Source organism: Mercurialis annua, linkage group LG7 (assembly GCF_937616625.2).
Source record: "Mercurialis annua linkage group LG7, ddMerAnnu1.2, whole genome shotgun sequence".
In the NCBI taxonomy this organism is placed as follows: domain Eukaryota; kingdom Viridiplantae; phylum Streptophyta; class Magnoliopsida; order Malpighiales; family Euphorbiaceae; genus Mercurialis; species Mercurialis annua.
This window is the reverse complement of record NC_065576.1, coordinates 4,789,415-4,816,353: the sequence shown is the minus strand read 5'-3', so window position 1 is coordinate 4,816,353 and position 26,939 is coordinate 4,789,415. Positions and strand designations below refer to the sequence as shown.

The 26,939-nt window shown below is 30.3% G+C and overlaps 2 protein-coding genes across 7 annotated transcripts; one reads left to right on the top strand and one right to left on the bottom strand.

The window, feature by feature from the left end:
* Positions 1–8,482: 8,482 nt before the first annotated feature.
* On the top strand, positions 8,483–10,470 carry LOC126656034 (pentatricopeptide repeat-containing protein ELI1, chloroplastic). Its single transcript, XM_050350483.2, has one exon. It carries the CDS (start codon positions 8,512–8,514, stop codon positions 10,399–10,401), a length of 1,890 nt encoding a protein of 629 aa, XP_050206440.1. The 5' UTR covers positions 8,483–8,511; the 3' UTR covers positions 10,402–10,470.
* A 351-nt stretch (positions 10,471–10,821) lies between these two features.
* Positions 10,822–19,009, bottom strand: LOC126656035 (WD40 repeat-containing protein HOS15). 6 transcript variants are annotated; one of them, XM_050350485.2, is made up of 14 exons: positions 18,703–19,009; positions 18,198–18,343; positions 17,702–18,089; positions 16,203–16,309; positions 15,627–15,673; positions 14,571–14,721; positions 14,159–14,222; positions 13,668–13,826; positions 13,443–13,564; positions 12,953–13,027; positions 12,639–12,692; positions 12,467–12,540; positions 11,937–12,011; positions 10,822–11,333 (listed from the first exon to the last, which is right to left on the bottom strand). In XM_050350485.2, exons 1-14 carry the CDS (start codon positions 18,761–18,763, stop codon positions 11,114–11,116), a joined length of 1,743 nt encoding a protein of 580 aa, XP_050206442.1. In that variant the 5' UTR covers positions 18,764–19,009; the 3' UTR covers positions 10,822–11,113. The 6 variants fall into 6 exon arrangements, with proteins under 6 accessions (XP_050206442.1, XP_050206441.1, XP_050206444.1 ...); XM_050350484.2 differs by having other exon boundaries at positions 17,702–18,097; positions 18,203–18,343; XM_050350487.2 differs by having other exon boundaries at positions 16,203–16,297; positions 18,703–19,008.
* Between the last annotated feature and the right edge of the window lie 7,930 nt (positions 19,010–26,939).

The following is a 26,939-nucleotide window of genomic DNA, read 5'->3' as shown; positions in this document are numbered from 1 at the left end:
ATCTTAATACTAGTTGGACTACTACTATTTAATTTCATGTTTGGATGAGATATGGTTTGAATATAAACATCAACTAACTAGAAATTGAGCATTTACTTTCTTTCTTATTTGATAAATTTAAATCTAAAACTTTCAAGGAGTGTTTTAGTAATTGAACCGGACCGACGGCCGGTTCAATTGCAAATCAAATATCGATATAGTTTGATATCTTTTATAAAAATTAGACATACGGTTCACTCTTTTTGAACTGAAAAAATCATAAAAGTAAATTTTTTTATTAAACTAGTAATTAAATGTAAAATCATTTGCACTAGCATATCTATCAAGAGCTTAGGATCGTCTCAAGTTCGGATTGCTCTCCGAGATTTTCGAAAAATATATAATTTGTAATAAATTTATAGTTAGAGGGAAGCTAAACTTGTACTGTCAAAAGGCCAGAGGTACCTTAAATATTAAATTTGGGTTGAACCTCTGCTAGTGATATAATTTGATTTTTATTGATTAGTTAGAATGTGCATTTACTATTTTTAATCTATTTGTTAGTTAATGTTCTTTATAAATGTATATATTTTAAATATGTAATCTTATCCTATAAATTATATATGTTATATGTTGTTTTATAAATATATTAATTTTTATTTAACTGATTGGATCGATGTTTGAATTGCATCATGAAGCGATGACTATATTGATTCGTACATTAATCTAATTTTTAAAACACTACTTACAAGAGTAAGTTTATAAGAACTAGACTATCTTCAACTCATACCTATGATAAATTTTAAATTTTTTTATTTTATTTCAGCGCATACTTAAAATTTAACCTATAATAAGATGTATAAATAGTAATATATTTTGATACAAGTTTATATTACTCATACAAACTTATATTTTGATTAATTATTTTTTTTATTTTCTAATTAAAATTTATATAGTTAATTTTTCAAATATTCATTTTAATCCTATTTCTTATTAATACTAATTATATTTTTTTAACAATCTAGTCCAAAATAATTTAATCAGTAAAGATATAATAAATAAATATAATATACTTTAATAAACTATACATTATATCTAAATGACATTTTTATTATTAATATTTGAATGCAATCTATTATTTTAATCTTTAATCACTATTAATCGGTTTAATTTTTAATTTTAATTGAATATTAAAAATATACAATTAAAAATATTAATATATTAAATATAATATTATTTGAGCATTATTAAATATGTTAATAAATGAGGATATATGTGTTTAAAAATAAAAATATAAGTGTAAAATGGTAAATATTTAAATATACCAGTATTAAATGTAAACAGAAATATATAGAGAATATTTATTTAGTGTGAAATATAGTACAGCGGTTTGAATTCACTGTATAAATCTAAAATAGCGTAAATTTTGCAATTTTTTAGGTTCTAGTTAGATCGGAGTTGCTTTTAGAGAAATTTTTTAAAAAATACTCTTTTTAAAAAAATAATATGATTGTCATCTCAATAAGTAAAAGATAAAAAAAAATATCTAACAATTTTAATATTTTTATTTTTTTTACTCCAAGACATCTTTTATTATTATAAAATTGTACCTATTTTTGTTTTTGGTCTATTTATTTCTAACCACCACCTCTCTCTCTCTCTCTCTCATTTCTTTTTGCATTTTTTCTTCATTTTTGTTCTCTTTTTCTTCGTTATTTCTCCGTTGTCGCTCCGCCTTTTTTTTATATTTAATTTTATCAATTTTTTCTTAACTCGTGGTGATTTTTACAATTAATTTTAACTTTTAAATCTAAAAAAATTGATCTTATTTTTTTTTCAGTTTTTAGATCTAAAAATCAGCAGAAAAAGCGATTTTCAGCTGAAAAAAACAAATTTCTGCAGAAAAACGATGATATATAAAAAATAATGTTTAGTTATCATATTATTATAATAACACTATCATGTCGTTATCATAATTTTATTATATGATACCGAGATAATAATATTTTATGGTACCGATATGACAATATTATTGATAATCTCTATGATAATATTATGACAAAACATGTTTGATTATTATGTCGGTATCACTATATTATCATGTCATTATCATAACATTGTAGTATGATACTAGATGATAAAGAAGCATGATAACGTATGTAAAAATTACTGAGGAATTCATGATACCAGTATGATAATATTATGATAATAAAATGATAATAGAGTAAAATCGTAATTATTTTAAATATTCAAAGTAAAAATATAAATTAAAATAAATGTGAGGTATTTTCTGTAATTTTTTGTGTTGAGGTAAAAAGTATATTATATTTTTATTTTTAGGTAATATGTAAATTTCTCTTGCATTTAGTACAGTGGCAATTTCTTGATTGCCAATTCTATAATATTTTTGCTTTTTTTTCCCTCACTCTTCCGATATTAATTTTTTATCCCAAATACTTAATCCCATTTTTTTTTCCTAGTGGTCGGCCCTTTTTTCCTCACTCTAGATTTCACTTCCTTCATTAAAGTGGGGATGACATTATTGTTAACTTTTGATTTAATTATAAGAAAACACTATTTAAAGGTTTGGATGGACCCATTGAGTGATAATCATGTTAATTAAAAATAAATAAAAAAGAATAGAGGGAGGTGGGTTGTCCATTTCCAATTGGGTTAAATCTGATCCTAAAATCAAATAAAATCTATGTGGGTGTCTCCATGTAGTGGGCAATGAGATATATGTACAGTATGAGAAGTGCATATAGAACCACTTGTGTTTATTCTTAGAATCTTTGCTGTTTCTAATAATTAATTAATTAATTAAATCTATAAAACAAAATTGCCCACAGAGAGTTGTGTAATGAAAGTAGGTTTGATTGATATTGAAGGTTCTTTGAGATAAAATAATTGTGGTGTAATTGGAATGCTGACTCATATTTTTAACACTAGAATTGTCTTATCAAATAGTATCATGTATATGCCAAAGTAGTAGGAACACAAGTGGGGATCACAATATTGTAATTCATTAATTGATCAATGTTTAAATTATTAATATATATTTGATATCAATAAAGTATAACTCAAGCGGTATAAACACTAATAATAGTACTATACTAAGTTGTTGATTCAATTTCTCTCGTGAAAACTCCCCCTCCTAATGAAAAAATATACATCGGTGCTCTAGAGAGAAATATAACCTAGAGAGAGAAAGCTTTGATCTCTCTATTTTTAAAGGCAGCGGTGATCTTCGGCTTCTGGTGGAAAATTATCGTCTCTTTATTTATATATCTTATATTTTATTTATTTCATTAATAAATTTTTAAGATCAATTAAGGACAAAAATGTATGATATGAACAAGTGCATGGATCGGTGGGATTCAATTTTGTTCTTAAATGATCGATTTAAAAGTAAAAAGCATGAATTTTAATTGATTAAAATGATCGAAAATAAGTTATATGATCATAAATGACGAATTAGGGACCGGATTAACTCTTTACTCGGTTAATTTATGATAATAGTTAATGAGATAATAAAAGGCATATTTTTCACATTGAGAGGCCTAAAAGGACAGAAAAACCTGGATAGAGGCCATGTGTAGGTGGATTTGTTCAGACAAAATAGATATGAAATTGTGGGGCAGAGTATGCCTGTAATAGTATTAACACCCGCATGTGCACAACTAATTCAAGTTTGATTTGGAACCCATATTCTGCCTTTTCATCACATAATGACACGTCTTCCCAATGACTTGGCTTCACTGTGTCCAGAAATCCAACAGTTTCTAATTGAATTACTTCTAAAAGTTGCAGTGCAACTACATAATGCAGCACACAGCAGTTTAGTACAAAGAGCTAAGTCACTATTGTCGTGGCCAAGGTTATATCTCACACAAAGAGTATGGAATGGTATCATGTGTATCTTTTTAATTATTTTTCTAAAAGTTAAAAATATAAAGATCGAATTGCACAAAAGTAAAATTAAAGGACTTCGTTACAAAACCGGTGAAGTTCAGGGACTTCATATTGAATTTAGCCAAATGGAAAAATGGTTGAAGGGAGAGCTTAAGACTCAATAAACCCTTTTCTCACCGATCTTTGATCTTAAAGGTGGGAGAGAGCGATCTTCGGCCTTTGGCGGAAAACTTATCTCATTTCCATCCATATATTTAGAGTATTAAAGTTTTCGTTGATTTTTTTTAAATAAAATACTTCATTATGGAGTTTTCTTAGATTTTTGACATGTACTATTGAAGTTTTATTGTTTATAGTGTTTAGTTTGTTTTTCTGATAAGTATAGTTTGTTTTGTTTTGATGAGTTTACTTTTTGTTGTTTGTGTGTTGATCATTGGATTTTACTTTTTAACGGAAATAGAATTCATTTTATTGATCACGACAAACCGGCTCACCGAGTCTCTCCTCTATCCACTACACCTTTTTTTGATGAATAAAAAAACAATTGCAGACTATCCACCACATTTGGACTAGAGAATTATAATAAAAATTAAAATTTCTAAGGGCTTTTTTGGAAACGGAATGTGTCACCCAGTTACTCGACCTTCTAACAAAACCAAAGGTAAAAAAAGAAAATGGTTTCAGTGGCTACATCAACTGATTTATTATCTCTCAAGCTATTTAGCCTTTGTGCAGACGTCAATCTTAAATTTTTTGATGAATAGACATGAATTTATTGAACACACTTTTATTGAACACACTTTTAAAATGGATCAACCTTGGTCTCAAACATGTTGACATCATTATGTTTGCTGCTTAGTTTGATTTTTTTGGATCCTAAACTAATCCCAAATCAGAATTTGAAGGCTTAGATAAAGTTTTTATAAAATATAAAGCATTGTTACAAATTAATTAGAAATGGCTCTAACAAAATGCAAGAGGTTGGAGTTATTAAAGTTAGAAGGTAAATGTGCAAACCAGTTTGTTCATTTATGCCGATTCAGTTTGTGACTCCAAAAACTAGTAAAATATGATATCAAATTGTTATATGGAGGCTTATCTAGAGCCTCCGTAAATCATAAATATGGAGAAGGAACGAATCTCAAGAAATAGTTTAAAAATATAAGTGGTTGAGCCATTTAAATGACAAGGGAAGTAGGCAAGCAATTGCCTCAACTCTAAAAACACAAAAATCAAACTTTTGAAGTTAGAATACAATTGAGATGTGGTCATAAATGTTTATAACCGTTTTTTGAAGTTTTTGAACATAATACTTGAAGCTCAAGCCATGGTTTTCAGTTTTATGAAAATTAAAACAGTTACAACATGCTGCAGAATGTGGGCAAAAGGCACAAAAGGATAAAGAAGTTTTGGAGTAACAGACAAGTTTTTAAAGAGGTTTTCAACTGCTTTTATAGACCTACAATAGACGAACATTTTCTCATTGTAGCCCCGATCAAATTCTACAAAAACACTTGTTCAGAGGCAAAACACACTCAAACACTTATTATTTTCATTATATTTCAATTTGTGAACACATATATAGGTAAATTCTGTTAGTGATATGCACTAGGTCAATCATGTTTGACCATGTTTTGACTTTATCATTTTATTATTTATTGATTGACAGTTTTTATCATTTTATATTAATGATTAAAATACGTGAATGGTTAATTCTTTCTAAGGTCATCGAGTATGTGACTTGATAGTAGAACCCTTAGGTTTAATAAACGAATTATATACCATCTATCCCTAATCTTAATAGAACATTGAGACTAGTATGATGTTGACTGATGATTATGTTTTACTAATCATGTATATGAGATATTAAGTCAAATCATAGGTGCTATTTGAGAAATAAGGCACTGGATGACCCACTGTGAGAATACTACATAGATCACTGTCATAAGTAATTCTCATTACAGTTCTATTAGTATAATCCTTTGACCTTGAAATCATCATGGATTTCTACATAGCTATTTCATATTTTGATACAGTCTTACATTATCTTTAACAGGATAATGGAATAGATTGTCATTGGATATGAAAATAACTATGTGAGAAATGTGAGTGACTGAGAAGAAATTTGTCCCTCATTTATTTGAGTAAGATATCTATGGGCCCCTTGAAGAAGATAGACTGAAGAAAATGCATGGCCATGCTAATTGATAAGAAGTTATCATTTTCAGTCTACTTAAAGTCAAGAAACTAATGATTGAATGTTATAAGGATGACATAACTATGCCTTATATTCAATCTGGATATCGAGAGACAAAGGGATTAAAATATCATTGTAAATGGTTAAATCAGATTATCGATATTCATATAACTTGGGTAGTCATAATGTCTTGCTAGAGGCCACTTATGACGTGTGGGCTGAAATAGGGATTTCGAGCCTACTGCCAACGTTATATGAACCTACAGGGTCGCACACTAAGAACAGGCCCAAAACAGTTATGGGTTGTACAAGCCCAATGTGATTAAGTGATTAATTATATATATATATATATATATATATATATATATATATATATATATAATTCGTAATATATATATATATATATATATTAATAAATATATATATTAATTCGAAATTTAAGGATAAGTGTTTTCCTTAATTTATTATTTTTGGAAAATAATAAATATAGTAATTAATATATATGGATAATTATCAAAAAAGAGTTTTTGATAAACATAAACTTGTAGAATTGCAATGAGATTGAAATTCGAATTTGTCTCAAACCCTAGTGTTATTTATCGCTATAAATTACTCATTAAGCAGTTGGTTTGAGAATCACGAAATTCATTATTCACTAAATCACTAAAATTCGAAATTGCTTGTGAAGCAATAGTGATAGCACACAAGCACTAGTTTTGGCTAAGGTCTGTTCGTGTGGATACTCGTAGAGGACGCATTCTTTTGGAGGCGTTTCTGATCCGAGGCCAGGTATCACCAAAGTGAACCACCTCCTTCCTTCCTACATTGCTGTTGAATTCGACATACAAGTAAGTAATTATTCTGTTAATTCGAATTACATGGATCTTGGTTTGGGTTTTTAGATAAATTTTTGAAATTCCGCTGCGTTATGAACCTATAAAACCCAACAAATTCAAACTATTTGCGTCATTTTCATTCCAGTTTACTTGACAAACTTTTGGAACCTGTTATAAATTTAAGCAAACACCAATTGTCTGTTACGAAGTAAAGTTCTATACAAATTGGAAATTCGTTTCTATCACATCTGCATTCAACACACACATGTTATGGTTTCTCGCCAAAAGTTGGAAAACGCCCAACAGATACAATTGTCTTTGATTTTTTTTTTAATTATCATATAAAGTATTAAGTATGTAATGCTCGAGTTTTTTTCAATTGCGGTGAACTTAAAATCTTAATTACTTTAATCTTGGTATCGTTTATAGTATTATTTAGTTGCTTAGTTTGCAATGTTTCGAAAACCGGACCAGCCGGTCGGACCGAATTAACCGGAAACCGGCTGGGTGTTCGGTTCGGTTTTCTATTAAAATCGAAATGTTAAAAAACTGGACAAAACCGGTTAAAAACCGGATTTAACCGGGAAAACCGGATTTTGCACAAAAACCGGACAAATCCGGTTTTCAGTAAAATAGTCAGAAAAGGAACCTTTTTTTTAATAAAAGATACATTTGTGGCTCCTACCATGTGTGTCTTTTTTTTTTCTTTCATCCATGTGCATTATTTTTCTCTCTCATATTAATTACTCATACTATTCTCTCTCTCGTATGTCATTTTAACTTTTATGAAACAAATATTTTTCTAAAAAAACACCAACTCTCTCTAATATTATTATATACTCTTAAATATGAATCAAGAAAATCTATTTTTAAATATTAATTATTTATAATTATAATACATAAAAAATCATAATTTTTGTTATTTAAATATATTATCACATTTTTATTTATAAATACTATATTTTTTTTTATTTAATTATTTTTAATTATTAAAAATTAAAAATTATATATTTATCTCTTGAATATTATTATATAATTATATTTCATAATAAAAAAATTTAAAATTAAAATATGATAACATGTTAAATCAAAAGTTATGTTTTTTAAAAGTTATATTTTTTTTCATACAATATAATTATTCTATATACATATAAATATTGATCAATTATATTATATTTCTAAATTCTATTTAAATATTTCATTACATTTTTTATTTATAAACTTTAATTATATAATTTTAATTAATAACAATAATTTAAAAAGAATTATTTTTTTCTCATTTAGAGTAATTATTCTATATATTCTTAAAATTAATTATTTATAATTACATTATATAATAAAAATCTTAAAAGATAATTTTATTTAAATATTTTATCATATTTTTATTTATAATACATATATTTTTAATTTAAATAATTTATATTTATTATAATTAAAAAATCCGGTTGAACCGGTCGAACCATAAACTCCCGACGAAACCGGTTCGATTTCCGATCTGGTTTTAAAAACATTGGTTTTTTTGATAATTTCTGCAATTTTAACACAAAAGATAAATAATTCGAACTCATTTACAGTCCCCCAAATACCATGTCATCTCCCACCTTCTTAACCACTCAACTACCACCGCTATCAAACACCACCACCGCCCGCTCCTCGGCCAATCACCACCGTCCATCACCAGAAAAACTTGCAATTCTACTAGACAAATCCAAATCCCTAACACAAATTCAACAAATCCATGCCATTTTATACCGCCACAATCTCCATCAAAACCCAATCCTCAACTTCAAGCTTCAACGCTCTTACTCTTCATTACATCACCTAACTCACTCTCTCACACTTTTTAACCAAACCCTAAACCCTAATGTATTTTTTTACACCTCAATCATCCATGCTCATGCTTTACATAATCTCCATCACCAAGCCTTTGTTTTTTACCAAGAAATGCTGACACAAAATGTTAGTCCAAATGCGTTTACTTTTTCATCGATTTTAAAGTCCTGCCCGCTAGAATTTGCAGTACTGATTCATTCTCATGCTGTGAAATTTGGGTTTGATTCGGATTTGTATGTAAGGACTTGTCTTGTTGATGTTTATGCGAGAGGAGGGGACTTTATTTCTGCACGTAAACTGTTTGATAATATGCCTGAGAGAAGTTTAGTTTCGTCGACTGCGATGATTACGTGTTATGCGAGACACGGGATGCTTAAGGAGGCGAGAGGGTTGTTCGATGGATTGGATGAGAGGGATTTAGTGTGTTGGAATGTGATGATTGATGGGTATGTTCAACACGGATTGGCTAATAAGGGTTTGGTGCTGTTTAGAGAAATGTTGAAGGCTAAGATTAAGCCTAATGAAGTCACTGTGCTGGCTGTTTTATCTGGTTGTGGGCAAATTGGTGCGTTGGAATCGGGAAAATGGGTTCATTCTTATGTTCAGAATAATGAGATTGAGATTAATAATCATGTCGGTAGTGCATTGATTGATATGTATAGCAAGTGCGGGAGTTTGGAGGATGCGAGATTGGTTTTTGAAAGGATTAAACACAAAGATGTTGTTATTTGGAATTCGATGATTAGTGGATATGCAACACATGGATTCACTCGAGATGCTTTGCAGCTATTCGACGAGATGTGTAAGCTTGGATACCGACCTACTGATATAACGTTTATTGGCATATTGAGTGCTTGTGGTCATTCCGGTTTGGTTAATGAAGGATGGGAGCTTTTCCGTTTGATGAAAAAAGAATATGGGATCGAACCAAAGATCGAGCATTATGGATGTATGGTTAATCTTCTTGGTCGTGCAGGTCAACTTAAAGAAGCATATGAGCTTGTTAAGAAAATGGAGATTGACCCGGATCCGATCTTATGGGGAACTTTGCTAGGGGCGTGTAGGCTACATGGGAACCTAACTCTTGGAGAGGAAATCGCAGAATTTCTAATCAGCCAAAATCTTGCAAATTCGGGGACTTATGTACTCCTGTCAAACATATATGCAGCAACGGGTAATTGGGAGAATGTAGCAAAAATGAGAACATTGTTAAAAGATAGTGGGATCGAAAAGGAACCGGGTTGTAGCTCAATTGAAGTGGGTAATAATGTACACGAGTTTCTAGCAGGAGATTTGAGACATCGAAAGAGTAAAGAGATATATATGATGTTGGAGGAGATCGATAGTTGGCTCAAGGCTCAAGGTTATAAGCCTCATACGGATCTAGTACTCCATGATCTAGCGGATGCACAAAAGGAACAGAATCTTAAAGTACATAGTGAGAAACTTGCTATTGCTTACGGTCTAATCAGTACTAAACCAGGAACTCCTATTAAGATAGTGAAGAATCTTCGAGTTTGTGCAGATTGTCATGCGGTGACAAAGTTGATATCAAAGATCACCCGTCGTAAGATTGTAATGAGGGATCGGAATCGCTTCCACCATTTTGTAGACGGTTCTTGTTCATGTCAGGATTACTGGTGAACTGTAAATTTATTGCTAAAAATGCATACTGCTTGATTCAGCTTATTATTTCACTTTCAATGTTTCCAACTTTAGGCTTGACAACAGATCTTGACATATTATTATTATTTACATTTTTTTTTAAATTCAAACGCCTGTGGAGAAGTGCAAGCTTGGGAAGGAGTGGGCAAAAGTCAAACCTAATTGAACCAAACCGATTTGATCTGATATTATAAAAAAACATTCAATGTTCAGTTCATTTTTAGTTCAAACCAAACTGAAAAAATCTACTGAACTGACTGATTCACTTAAAAGTATTTAAATTCGTTCGATTTCCATTTGTGAAAATAAAAAAATTAAGCTCGGTTTTGATTCAGTTTGAACAAATGCACACCTTGAATACTAGGGCTCAAGTGAGGCAAGATTGCAAGAAGGATCCAATGAGAATAATCTGTACATAATCCATTACTGATCTATATAAATACAAAGAAGATCCCTAGCTACCAAGCAAGTGTTACAGCTTAAATTGAGATATTAAAATTAGTAAACACCTACAAGGCTACAACTAAAAGAATTCGAATAAAAAAAACACAAAAATTAACCTAATCAAAGATACACTTACCCATAAGCATCAAAAGGAAACTACCGACAGGCGACTGATGACCAATTAAATAGAACGCTCGTGCAGTGTTTTAGAGCACTCTTTGGATAATTTGGCACCCTTGAGAGCTACTTACATTCTCAAATCCAATACACATACTGTATTGTTGGCAAAGCATGCAGCGATTTTGTCACCTTCTTTATTCCAACAAACCTCGAATATTCCGCCGTTGCCGGTGTATGTTTTTACGACCTTACCGTCTTTCAAAGACCATATGTTGATACACTTATCAAGAGACCCGCTAGCTAAATACTCCCCGTTTGGGCTAAATGCAACTGAATACACAGGCTCCCTGGAAAAACAATAGAAAATGGATGCTCGTAAATACACTTGTGTATAATGCTAAAAATAGACAAAAACTGAGCGCTGCCAGCAAATTTTTTTGGCCTGTGTTATTCCTAGTGTTTTATTCAAATAGTGAATACAGTAAATGATTCGCTTTACTGAAAGGAGATCGATTTTGACAAAAAAAGTCAGCATGTAGTGTAAATAAAAAAAATATTGCTTTGTTCACTAAAAAATATCAGAAGATGCATTCCTCCATTTAGCTAGGTGTCTTGTAGGGGTGTGCAAAAACCAAACCAAACCGAAAATTTTGGTTCAGTTTGATTTCACATTATAAAAAATATCACTTTTTGGTTCAGTTTAATTTTATAAGTAAAAAACAATTCAGTTTACCTATGGGACAAACCAAACTAAAAAAATCAACCTAACCAATCAGTTCAGTTCGGTTTGAAATATTTCATCCTTGTAAATTTGATCAAGTTCGACATTAAAAAAGTCAAGATTTTGATTCAGTTTGAACCGAATGCACACCGCTAATGTCTTGACCTAAAATTGCGCAACTTAAAACTTTATCTCCAATCCAACCATAAGCAAGCTATAAGTAAGTTACCTGTGTCCCTCCAAACTGCACAGGAGTTTACCAAGTTCCACATCCCATAACTTCACCGTGGAGTCAAATGATGCACTGTATAAAAAAAATTAAACAGCAGAAATTAGAGAAAAAGAAACAAATTAAAGAAAATGTAACTGCTCCTTAAATAATGATCAAGATTAGCAAGAAAAGGCAAAACCACTAGTAACTCGATAATGGCATGGATTCAATCTCATGAGCAGCCCTAGCAACTACAATGGAATCATTTGGGATTGAAGTTGGAAAACCCACTTTCTCCACAAGGAATTTTATTTTTTGAGTTCAAAAAATATTCTTTGAGAAAAGCTAGTAAATATAAGCTTTTTCAAAACATAATTTGAAAAAACAATTTAAAACAATTAAAAAAAAATCAAATAACTAATTCAAAAGACATTCTTTTTTTAACACCAAACAGCCAAAACGGACTAATATGTGTAGCATGCAACATATACACAGCACCACATTAATTAACACAAATTTACTATTAGTTCGTCAAACCGCCAATTTACCTCGCCAGCACTAATTGTTGGTTAGGATTGTTTGTACCAGGTCCAGTGGGGCTCCATCTGATGGTATAAATCTCCTACAAAAGACAAAGTAACAGCTTTGTCATAATTCAGTGGGTCTAGGTCCTACAATATATAGTTACATGAAAAACGGGACAAGAAACTCAGCACATACCTTGGAATGTTCTCTCAAATCGTGAACATATTTATCTTGCTTCATACTCCATATCTGTAGCAAACATTTTTGATAAGTTGCTGGAACACTAGCAAGTAATATACTGACACCAATTTACTTAGGACCTATTTAAAGCATAGGGACTAAACAATTTTGTTACTACTAATATTTCTGAAAAAATAAAACCCGTAACCAAAAAAATTGTGAAAAGCTTTGGACAAGGAGTGGTGGATATGCATGTAACTAACTGTATAAAGCTAGAACTAAAAAAGCTATAAACACCGTAAATGGAAGAAAAAGGCATTACATACGACCTTAGCACTAATATCATCAGAACATGATGCGAGCAATGAGCCTGTGGGATCCCATTTGACACAATTAACCTCACCCTGAAATTGTAGAAGAACAAAATATTAACTCCTAAAAACAGTATAATGTGACAGTTGATCAAGAAAAATTCATATTAATATGAAAGCATGGACTTTGTTAAATAGCGGCTGTAGTAACAAGATTTGTCAATTTGCAATATTCTACTCTACATCGACAACACAATGGTACAAGCACTCAACTGGTTGCACATCAAATTAATCAGATGAGTGCATAGTCAATAGAATACAAGCATAAATTGTCTTAGATTAATTATCATAGCAAGGTTAGGTTACAGTTCATACTTCATAGAGTATCTTATAAGAGTCAAGCATAAAGGAGATTCAACTAGCCAGAACCAGACGATCTCATGCTACCATTTACTGAATGGTCACAGCCAACCGCTTAAAAACAAGAAGAGTTGGAAGCTAAAAAAACCTGATGGCCGGCAAAAGCTTTAACAGGGCGGGTATCTCCAACTCTGCAAACATAAATCATATTGTCGGTGGAGCTTGTCGCAAATGAAGTATTATTGCGCCAGTCAACATCAAGTATAGGACCTAAAGGAAAAAGAACACGCAACCAAAGAATCCAATTATGACTGGTCAAATTAAAAATATTAAAAATGTTTAGTAACATCTGAAAACGGATGCAATGTAATACCTGAATGAAATTCAAATTGTTGTTTCCATTCCTCTGCTTTCACGTCCCACACTATTGCAGTTTTATCGCAGCTACCAGTAAGAAGAAAATCACACTTTTTGTTCCACTTCAGAGAAAATATAGGTCCTTTGTGTTTACTCAATGTAGTCATCAGTTCACCTGTAAAAGGCAAAAATTCAAGCATTTGGAAAAAATGCTACATGATGGCATCAAAAATAACAATTCCAGGCAAATCCTTCAAAATTTCTGAAAAGAACTAAAAGACTTTATTTAAATGAGAAGCCTCGACTCCAGATGATCAATCTCAAGCAGTTGTTACCACCAGCCTGTCTCAGGTAAGTGATTAACCTAAGCTTATGTTTCTTTAAATTTAGTACAGTGTTTTTGGTAAACTAGGTTTTCTAAGGGCAATATAACAGTAGCTTGTTCATATAAATAAATAGACCAAGCCACAGGAAAGAGAGACTGAAGCAAATTATGGAAAATCTTACCATTTGTATTCCAAATTCTTGCTTGCCCATCATATGAACCTGTTGCAAGTAAGGTTCCCTCAGTCTACAGGTGAAGACAAATGGATGCAATTAGATTTGGGACAAACTGAGATAAAAATATTACAAGAAATTTACAAATTTCAAGTGGAACAAACTGAGAAAAAATAGCATCAAAAGTAAATTTCTAACATCTACATAGCGTGAATAGTGTAACACTGAAAGAGTGAACTTTTTTTTTTATTAGATTACATAAATAAGCACGACTAGCAGATGGAAATTGGGTGTACAAGAGGTACTTTCCAGAAGGGCATGAAAGTAGTCAAAATTCAGTTTCACATTGAACCTTATCAAAATCATGCAATGTTCCTTATACCATTTATAATTAACAGTAGCGGCACCATAGAAAACTTACACTCCAATCTAGTGTCGTGACATCTTTGCTCTTCTCATTTGTTCTTCCTTTTACGTGCTTCAACACTAGCACATTCAGAGGACTATTCTGTACACCCGATCTAGATGTCCCTTCTGCTATTGACCAAATCCGTGCCGTCGAATCTCCAGACCTACAAATTATGGCAAAAAGAATGAAGTTACACATGATCAAAAGCTTTATTAAAAAGAATGATGCAGTAATCACATTCAAAAAAGAATAACAGAAAAGATCTCCATTCCAAAAGCCAAAAGGATAAATCATGTTCAATTATTCACCATTTGCAACCCTTTATCACAGAACTGAAAATAATTACTACCAAGAAATTCATTACCAAATGTCAGACCAGTTAGTGTAAAGTCATGACACTGCCAGAAAAGTAATCTGGACACGAAGAAATTCATTACCAAGTGTTAGACCAGTTAATGTAAAGTCATGACACTGCCAGAAAAGTAATCTGGATACTTGCTTAGCTTTCTACAGTGGGTTACTGCCAATACAACAACAAAAAAACTGATACAATATGTGGAAGTGAAACTCATAAGGTGACACAACCAGCCAGTTAAAACCCTCTCAGCAAAGGTCATAGCGCCTAATGCATCACAAATAGAGTTCATGTGCTTTCATACATAGAATCAATTCAGTCTCTAAATTCCATATAATACAACATGCACAGGCACAGGATCCAACTTACCATCTCTTATCGCAAATGGATTACCAAATCACAAATATTTGAATATATTAATTAATTTCAATCTAATATTTTTGCAGAAATATTCCTTTTGGTTTAGGACACTGTACAATTAATTCAAATCAAATACTAACCTAAATGCTTAGTGTCAAACAGGTTTTATTTAAGGGAAAAAAATCAGAAACCTTTGTTATTCCACTAGTGGAGGACAAAATCTCAGGGCCACAGTGCTAGTACCTTGACCATACAAGGGGCAGCACAGATAAAAGTGCAAAAGAAGTGTTTCCCTAAAATCATCAAATGCAAGTAGAAGAATGAAGCATTCTCATGGGATAAAAATAACCCACCCAGATGCAAGAAGCGATCCAGTTGGACTCCAGGCACATGCACAAACCTGAAGAAATAAAGAAATAAAAACTGACAAATCATAGTAAATACACCTTGCTGAAAAAGCAGTAAGTACACTGCATACAAACATCAAAATATTAAGGCAAAAATACTGAAAACCCCCCATCTTTGAACTTTTTTTCAATTCCACCACCACCTAGGAGAATTCTTAATTGCACCCTATTTAGGGTTTTCGGTTTTCATCTGTACCCCAAAATAAAAAAAAATGATAATTTAATTAATTTAATGATAAAATTATTAAAACCAACTAAATAGAGAGATTGTATCATTATTTTTTCCATTTGAAAAAAACAAATAAATTAGTATATGAAGGATTAATTTAAACTTTTTTCTAAATAAAAAGATGTCATTTTAGTCAATTGGGGTGCAGACGAAAACTGAAAACCCTAAATAGGGTGTAATTGAAAATTCTCCTACGTGGTGGTGCAATTGAAAGTAAAGTCAAAGGTGGGGGGTTTTTAAGTATTTTTGTCAAATATTAAAAACAAAGTATATGAGATGTACAATTCACAAACCTCTGATATATGCCCCTCCAAAACCATCACATCAGAATTAGGAATATCACATGTTTGAGATGCTGATGTAGTGGATATATCCATTGTTTCTGGTCCTGTAAAAGAAACTATTTTTTAAAAATTCAGAGAAAGAGAGTGAGAAATGCGCCTCATTTTGCAAATTTCTAAGAAACATATCAATAGACAACTTAAAAAAGTTCCAGTTATTCTGTGGCTGCAACCCTGTACTGACAAATCCTAATAGGTTTTCTTAGAAGCCAGATGAGGTGCAAGATATTATTCACTAGCATGTATTTGATACATATTTAATTACCAAACCAACTTTAGATAAATCTTCACATAGTATTACTTTTTGTTTGTTCAAAAAGATTCCATACATGAATTTTTCCTAGATACATTACTATATAAACTAGTTTCATAAGCCGCTTGTCTTAAAGGCTATAAGCCATTTAACCTAGAAATGCAATTATAAGAATAACCAGAACATCCCAGTGCATAGTGCCATAGTGTATATGAAATAGAACTGCATAAAGGTGTTTCTCGCTTAGAGCTCCACAAGAAAACAGCCTTTGAACATAAATTTTGTAGTCTGATTCCCAGTAGTCGGGGAATGAGAAACTTCAATGAATGCCAAGTACTATTTACATAAGTTTTGTTAGAGATAACGATAAATATTGTTGGAACTTCTGAACTATTGAGTGAATTAGTTACTTATCAAGGTATCAGAGCCTCTGTAAGTGAAAGGTCTAGAGTTTGACCCTTGGAAACCCCATTTTCTTGAATAGTGGCATAAGGTAAAGTGAACCTACTTTGTTCACGCTTCAAACCCAATACACATTTGCATGAGGGGGTGTTTTAGAGTTGATGATGATTATTAAACTGTCAGTGAACTGGTTATTAGACGAGTTTTGGAATAAATTTCCAAAATTAGTCATTAAGAGCCGCTGTAACACCAGTTGGATTCTTCAACCAAATCTTGTCTGGATATTTTAATATAGATAATTTTAAAGCATGTTCTAATCAAAATGTCTTATATGCATGTCCTTATTTTGAGCAGAGTGAACAATGACATCTGGTTTATCAAATTGTCCAAACATTGACATTTCTAAACTTAATCCCAGCCCATTATAAAGTGCAGCATCTACATTATATGAAAGAAATTAAACGTAATTATAATCAATATAGTTCATTATTACGAAATTGCAACTGTCGCCTGACCTAATAGTTTAGGTAACTTTTGGTTTCAAATTTTCAATAGATACCATTATTTCATTTTGATATGAAAGGATACAGCTCCATATTACTGCTAAGCAATGATCATTGATCAAGTTAAATTATCAATTATACAAATGATCCAAGCAAGAGAATACTAATACAGGAAACATAACAATTAGGTATACAACGTATGATACATGCAATTACAATACTCCCGCTAAAATACCAAATTTGAATAGCACAGGTTAAAAAAGAATATAAAACTAACATGGAAAAAGATGTACCTCCAGAAATTCCATTTTCTTCATGTCTTACATTTTCATGCTTGACATTTTCATGTTTGATGTTATTCTTGTCTGCTTGATCAACAAGCATTTCTCTATCAGTATTATCCTCATGCTGCTTTTCTCGATGTTTATCCTTTTCTACCCTCTCTCTATCCTTTTCACTTTCCTTCTCCCTTTCTTGTCTTTCCTTTTCTCTTATTCGAGAGCGTTCTCTCTCATGCTCCCTTTCAAGTTCTTTTTCTTTATCTTTCTCTTTATCTTTATCCCTCTCCTTGTGCAGATTTTTTTTCCTATCTTTTATCATCTGCCGTAATTCAAATACATCTTTTGTAATAAGATCCAAAGGTTGCAAGAACGAGAAATCTTCATCCACATCTGCATCACTCTGACAAGCTTAAAACAAAAACTGATCAGCTTAAAGTCCAACCGCAAACAGACAAAATAACTGGAACATTTAAAAAAATCTCGACGCCAAAGGCTAATGCATGCTAACATTACTCAAATTAGCTTCCATCTCCAAGTATTGAATCCCCTTCTGAACAGAGGTAATAAGTGCACCAGGTGGAACCATATTTCCATCTATAGTACATTTGTTAATACCGGCTTCATATCCTAGAGCAAAAGCCGCGTGCGTAAAACCTGAATACAGCAAATCAAATGATAAATAACACACATACAAAATGTTGACGAAAAATACGCATTTCTTAATGGCACCACCAGTAAAAACTGCACTGCAGGTGTGATTATAAACTTCAGTCACAAGATTACAAATCTTACCTCATTTTTTAAACACATAATTTTTTTAACCTAAAACAGAAAAGTTCTTAACAAATCAAACATTTAACAGATCTAGAAACCCCTAGCTCATTTCTACATCAATACTATAACATAATGAGAAACAAAAATGAACTCTAGCAGCAAAAACCCTAACCTAATATAATCTAATGCGTAATGAGTAACAATTTCAACCGAACCGGAGATTCAGAAGTGTGACTGACCTGATTCTTGAAGGTACCGGAAAACGAGGTAATTCAATTCGGAAGAGGTAATTGTGGTCATTCTACTAGAAAAATTCACCGGCCGGAGAAACTGTTTGTTAACCGTTCTGAACGGAGTTTAACAGTTTATAGCGACGAAGAGGGGTATAAAGGGAAATAGTGAGTGACTGAGTGTGTGGTGAAAACGTCGCCGGATTAAGTGGGGGTTTTATGGTGGAGATACGCAGGGCAAATTGCTCTGCTAACTGAAAACCGATAAAAAAAACGGAGGGGTTTCAAATGTTTTGTTAATCAATTATTTGAAACGTTTTTTATTCTTTTGAATTAAGAAACGTCTGGGTTTGGTTACATGGGCCTGTACTACATGTACTATTTCTGTTTGTTTTGTAGAATTGGTTTGGGTTTTGTCAAGTTGCGTGTGATTGCGACACGTGGCATTTAAGAACTGTGTACGGATTCTGTTGATTCTGCAAGAATTAATCATTCAAAAGTTGGATTAGATGGGCTGGGCCTTTTTATTGGACTAATGGTTGAATGTGGAATTTTTTATGAGGAAATTATATATTCCCAAAATCACGTCGTCCTCTTATTTTTTGCATTTAAAATAAAATGTTTTGATAAACACGTAATAGCCATGTTTTATTTGCATCTCACACGTATTTTTGTTGCATTTAATTTTGCAAATAAATATGTCTACAGATTTTTGGTCTTTTCTGCCATTTCCTTGGCTTTGGTCGTCTTCTTCAATCTTTCCTCTTTTCCGCTGTCACCGTCGGTTTAAATAATAAATAATTTTTGCTCCTCTTCTCTTCGCCCGCTGTTATTGCTTAATGGAGTTGTTGCCACCGCAAAGACGTAGACCCAACTGCTGCTTTTAGGCGGTACCGACAAAGGAGGCGGCAGGTGTGGAGAAAATGGTGGTGCTTCGGGAAAGGACAATGAGAAAGAGAGAATGGCGGAAAAAAGAAGAAGAAGACAATGTTATTGACTACTATGTGAAAGAAATTGACTCTTGGATATAGATTTTAGATGTTCCTGAGAATGAAATAAATGGGTAATTAGGTTTTTTGTAATATGCATGTCTCATTTTTAGTAGTTTTGACATGTGGAATATAAATGATGATCTATACAAATGAGGTGTCATTTTGGTTCATGGAGTTGAAGTAGATAGTAAGTTTTAGGGATTCACACTCTAAATGACCAACTTTATATAACAGTATACCACAAATATATGTATAAGATTGTATGAGAAGTGTGGTACTCTATATTAAAATATAAAAAAAAAATATAAAAAGATAATATGTATTTTCAGTCGCAAAATATAACATACATAAAATATACATCTAATATACTAAAATATTAATTATAAGAATGAGCATACCTCAATTTAATATTTTTTTATTAATTGCACTAGCGAAATGAAATATTATCTAAATGTTACTGATGTATAAGTTGTATATAGAAAGTATACATAACGTATACATAAATTATACAAATATAATGATACCAGAAACTATAAAATTAAAACGAATATGCAGAATAGACATAAAGTATACATAAGGTATACCAAACATTAAATGGTTAATTAGAAGGAATATTTCAAAGTGAAAAACAACTAAAGCTCGCAGTGTTATCTAGATTATTAGTTTCCTAGAATTATTGTGGTCACTATTTTTCTGAATATTTATTTATGATTTGTTTTTAAAATGTTTAACAGTTCTTTTTATGTAAAACATATTATATTTTATAATGAAATTTATACTTTTGTTTTTAAACATGTTTTAATTTTCTATACCAAAGGTATACATTAAATATATAGATGGTATACATAAATTATATGAAATGCATAAATTTAGAATTCATAAAATATACACTTGGTATACTAAAAAAACATGAAGTATATATTTGTTATAGTAAAATTGTACAAAAATATGTATCTGTGTGTTTTATAAGTTCTAATTTTATTCAAAAACAGCATACAAAAGTTATACATAAGTTATATTAAAAGTATAAAATTAGAATACATAAATTATTCAATTGGTACACATAAAATATACATTTAGTATACCAAATATTATTTCTAAAAATAAGAATATTTTAATTTAATATTTTTCATTAATTGCACAAGTAAAAGAAAGTAGAAAAGTAAAAGGTATAATAAAAACATACGTAAAGTATATATATGATAATACTAAATATTGAAAAAATATACAAAAGGTAATGTCAAATACTAATAATAAATGATGTTGTCATTTTTTAAGCATTAAAAACCAGTAAATATATATATAAATATAAAATTTGATTAGCATAAACATTGTCATTATTTAAAAAAAATCAGTACATATAACAAATATATAATATATATATAAAACATTCATAAGGTATACCAAATCATTGTAATTTTTAAAAATAAACTAAACAATACATATAAAAAACTGAGGAACATACGAATAATAGTGTCGATATAATATAAAAATTAATTAATTTGGATACACTTTGTCATCTTAATCTTTAAATTGTGTTAACATATAAAAAGAAATAATATACTAAGACTATGTGAGGGTATACGAAAACTATACAAAAAATATACTAAGAAAATAACAACAACAGTAGGTGTAGAAAACAACAGCAGCAGTATGAAAAAACTTATTACAACAGCAGTAGCAAAATAAAAGAAGACTAATAGTAGCGGCAACATGAAAGAAAAACAAAAGCAACATCACAATAAAACTAAGAAATAAAGCTAAAATAGATTGAAATCGATTGAAATCGGTTGAAATTGCTAACTGATTTATCTGCCCTCACTGCTTCTTAATTTTTCCGATCTGCTAATTCTTAGACTCCCTTTTCTAATCTGTTCGCTCCTCTCTACCAGAAAACCTCCGAAGGAAAACCATTCATCGAACTCCTCCAAGAAAATGGCGTCGTTCCCGACATCAAAGTCGACAAAAAAACTGTCGAATTAGCCGGTACTGACGGAGAAACAACAACTCAAGGCTTTGACTCGCTTGCCACTCGCTGCCAGCAGTACTACAAGGCCGACGCTCGATTTTCCAAATGTCGTTCACTTCTAAAAATTGGTCCGACTGAGCCGTCGGAGTTGACTATTCAGCAGTGAAAAGAATAAAAGAAAGAAGATGAAGGTTTTGGTTGTTTTTGAAAATTAAGTGCTATATGCAAATGTTTAGAATAATCACGTGCTAAACTAATTAATTAACATTAAAAAGTGCTAACCCCAATTAGTTTGAATCATCCGTAGTTTTCTAATTATTTTCTCCTATTTCTATATTTTTCAACTTTTTCCATTTTTTTATATAAAACATGGCCATAGCCAAAAATATCCTTAAAAGTACGACTGTAGTATTCAATTTAGAAAATTATGGTTTCATCTTTTTTTTTTGATTTCTATGTTTTTTTATTTTTGATGAATACGATTTTCTTCAGCCAGCCCTAGTTTCTTCATCATCTCAATCTTATTATCCTCATTTCCATTAACAGCCATTGAGTCTTTCTTCTCCAACTTCGACCGTCTGCTTCCGCCGGATCTTTTTTCTCTGCTGCGAGTCATCTTCATCTTTTTCTAGCTGCCACTCGTCAAAATAATATGTGGCTCGTCAAAACTATCACCATCATCATCCATTGGATAAATCAGTTTTTTGTTAGGGCTGCGGTTGGAATCTTGAGGATTGAAACTGAAAGGGGGTTCGAATAGGAGAATCAGAGTGGTGGATGATTGGATTTGAACTAAAGAACGACACCGGTTAAAGTTTGCTCAAGGTGGAATTGGCTTCCTTTGCTCTCTCTCTACTTTCTTCTTTCTCAAGTAAATTTACCAACCCCATTTCACCTTTCGAATTTTATTTTTTGGTATGTTTTATTTGATGTTTTTTGAATTCAAGTATAGTCAATTGTGAATTTTGACTCTATAAGAGTTTATTTTGAATTGTTCGAGTTTTAATTTTGGATAGATGGATGTTGGTAGAGCTTTAATTTTGGATAGATGGATGTCGGGAAAGTAATTACAAAAATGTAATTTGGTTGAAGTCAATTCTCATGTTTGGAGAGCTTATAATTTGCAGGTAAATGGTATGGCAGCATATATAGTAACATTGGTCACTTATCTTGGCCTTTGGTGGTGAGAATATTTTTTCTTACAGTTAGTGTGCTTAAATAGTGCAATTTCATTTTACACGCTTTCACACATCATTTTCTTTTAGTTTGAAGCTATGCTTTTATATTTTTCGATCATGAAAACTAGTAGTTGAAGATATAACACATCCTTTGTTGATTTAGTGGCTCTAATATTAATTAATGGAAATATATTAGGAACTAATGAGTGATTAGTTATGTCAAAATCAGACTCTGTTTAGTTGACTTTGCTTAGTAGTACTCCAAAGCATATACTCTAAAAATTCCGAACAACACCCTTTTCCTTAATTATTGTATTACATATAAGCAATAGTATCAATTCATGCAAGCTTGAAGTATAGCTGATACTTCCCTGTGTTTATTCTGCAGGTTAGGGGTATTCAACCTATCGGTTGTTTATGATCATTTGAAAGAGATATTTTCAGCTCTTATTTTTGGAAGCTTCATCTTCTGTGTCTTATTGTACATAAAAGTAGGAAAACTAAGCAGATAACTTGTTTATGGTTTTAGCTTTTTCTGGTTTTATGTATTTTTCATTGGATAACTTTTGCAATTCTTTTTTGTTTTGAGTTAATCATATGATTCCTTGATGAGTTGATTATTTTATTTATTGAAAATTAGACTTGAGTCAATTATATGATTCTTTAATGAGTTCATATTGGATATGTTCATTCCTTTTAGGATGAACAATGAAAATTAGATTTATTTTTTGGTTAACTAATGATTTACTAATTGTAAATTAATATTTTTATTTTTAGTACACTGTTAGTAAACTTTGATTAACTGTTTGTAAACTTATAATAAATTTTATTTTAAATATATCGTTAGTAAACCGTTGATGTATTTGAATTATGTATTTTAAACAAACTGTAAGCTTACTCAATCACCCTATCAAGAAATTTTGTGAATTTTATAATGATTTTGTTGTTGGTTAACCAATAGTTTGCTAATGATTAACTAGTCATTTTTTGTCAGAAAAAAAAGGTTTAAGTTTTTTTTTACGGTTGCCGTTGCGGTGGTGAAGACGGATGGGTTTATAATAGAATTTTCAACTTGTTTAATGTAAATGGAGTTTTGAATTTGTAATGGGTTTATTGTTGGTTAAGCAATGGTTTATTAATGGTACACCAATAATTTTGTTTTTAGTACAGTATTAGTAAATGTTGTGTTAACCGTTGGTAAAGTTGTAACAATTTTTATTTTGAATATATGGTTAATAATCGGTGGTAAACTGTTGGTAAATTTAAATTGTGTATTTCAAGCAAACTGTACGTTTTAAAGAAATTAATAAGTTTATTTTTAGCACACTATTGGTAAACCGTGAATAAACCGTTGATAAATTATAGTTAATTTATTTTTAGTCTATCGCTAAATTGTACATTTAAAACATACATTATTTTTTAATATACCGTTGGTTAATCAAAACCGTATTTTTGAGATTAAAAAAATAATTTTGAGGAAAACAGAAGATAATTTTGCAAAAAAGAAATACAAAAAATATTTAAAAAAAAACTTTGAGGTTGCATTTTTGAGAATATTTATTTTTATTGGTATTTTTCAAAAAAACCTCTTGAATATGGCATTAGGCTTTTCGTTTCTTTTTAAAATTTGATTTGAATGTTTATTTGGTTTATTTAATAATATATTTTTGAGAATTTGTATTGAAGTATGATAATTATTTTACTAAAAAAATTACTTTAAGACTATAAGAATTGTAATTATAATTATATAATTTGTTTGATTTACTTAAATAATTTTATTATATATAATTGTTTAGTGAAATAATTTTATTATTAAATTTGGAAAGAATAGTTATAATTTTTATATGTTTTTAGATTCATTTATATTAAAAATAAGTGAAAAGAAATAAATTTTATTTTATTTCGATCAATTTAACTCGTTGGTAAAATGAATGGAAAGGGAATTTTTTTTTAAATTAAAGGGAGTTAGTTAACAAATTTAAAACCTCACAACAATTGTTTTAAAGATTAGTAGAAACACGTAATTTTGATTTAGCTGTAAATTGACAATTAGTTCTTAAAAAGTTATACTAATATTCTCTTTACCTTGAAAATTACTCCTAGAAATAAAATTAGAACTCCAAAACCCGTTTAAATTTGATAATAAATATTGTGTGTTACAAAGGGAAGTCCAAATAATATTTAATAGAAAAAATATTGAATAAATGACATTCAAACTTAAAAAACGATAGATAAAGATAGAAAATCTTCTAAAAAAAAAGGTACAGATAGAGAAGATAATATTTATAATAAAAGAGATTTGCAATTTTAAATGCTGCTCTAAATATAATACACTCATTATGATATAATAAAATCAAATATTAATATATGTGAGATAAAAACAATTTATTCATGAATAATAATTGAAAATAATAAAAAATTAAAGTTTTTTTAATAAAATTAATTTTTTATAAATTAATGTGATGAGTAGAAAAATTAGTCAAAAGTTTTGACATAATTTTAAATGGTTTGTAATATAACTGAAAGTTAAGTTGAATTTGTTTGAATTATCAAACCAATTTAAACTAAAGTGTTTAATATATTAACTTAAACATTAAGTTGTGTTCTCAAACATATCGTGTCTAACTGTTTAATTATATGGCTGATGTTGCAAAGATTTTCTAAATAATTTATTTGCATCGTCCACGTAAGCACAAATTCAACAACAATTATTTAAGACCATAGAAGATTAATGTTTACTCAAAAAAAATCGTCACCTTTATTTTGTTAGATAATTTTATTTTGTAAATATATCAATTACTTGTGACATCTGATTTGTTATGACACGTCATCCTTCGGTTCACACAACAACTACAAATTTCCAGATTTCAAATGGTGATATAATTGCAAAAATAAAAAAACTAAAATGTAGTGAATAAAATTGATAATTTTCAAGATTGTGATAGAATTAAAATATAGTATAAAAATGGTGGTTTTACATGTAAATAATCCAAAAAGATATTTAACCCTTAAGTTGTACATCTATGGCTATGCTATGGGGAAATTCTTGTGAACCTAGTTCACCATGTAGGATTGTGAACTATCCATTAAACATATGGCACGTGGCATAATTAATATGAACATCCAATCATTGATTGGATGTTCATATTAATTATGCCACGTGTCATATGTTTAATGGATAGTTAATAATCCTAAGTGGTGTGGTTCACACAAATATTTTTCCTATGGTAGTCCTTTTCCAAGAAGAGCCAAATGTATATTGGCAATAATTACGATACCTAAAATCTTTTTGTTTGCAAAAACAAATTAGCATATACTTGCCAATTTTCCCAAATAATGATTGGATGTTCATATTAATTACGCCACGTGTCATATGTTTAATGGATAGTTAATAATCCTAAGTGGTGTGGTTCACACAAATATTTTTCCTATGGTAGTCCTTTTCCAAGAAGAGCCAAATGTATATTGGCAATAATTACGATACCTAAAATCTTTTTGTTTGCAAAAACAAATTAGCATATACTTGCCAATTTTCCCAAATTGATAACTGAGGAAACTTTATATTAATTCCATGCAATTTGAATATGATTGATCCAATAATGTAACATCCTACCAATTTAACAACAGAATCTCAAACTTTTCTTCACGAGCACAGAATTTTTGAGCATCTTTTCTTTTCTTAACTAGCCAATTCTAATTAATTTCAAGGCATTTTTTCTGTCTCTTCTTCTTATCATGCAAATCAGACTAATTAGTCCTCTTTTTGTTCAATTTTTCTCAATAATTAAGTTGCCATCTTTTCATTAGTGCATATAGTGAAGTGTATAAGTGAATAATTCACAAATGATAGGACTTGTTTGGCATGGAGTGCATATATACTTATGATTACCTTCATTTTTATAAGCAAAAAATTTATTAATGTAATGTGAGAAAGAATCAAATTATTTTTGGCAAAAGTATTTCATATATCCATAATAACTATTCTGACAAATATATTTTAAAAATTTGAATAATTCAGTTCATCAATTTTACGAATTGAGACAATTAAATTAAGAGAGTACACTCTCTATATAAAGCACACTCTATAGCCAGCTACTCAAAGCAAAG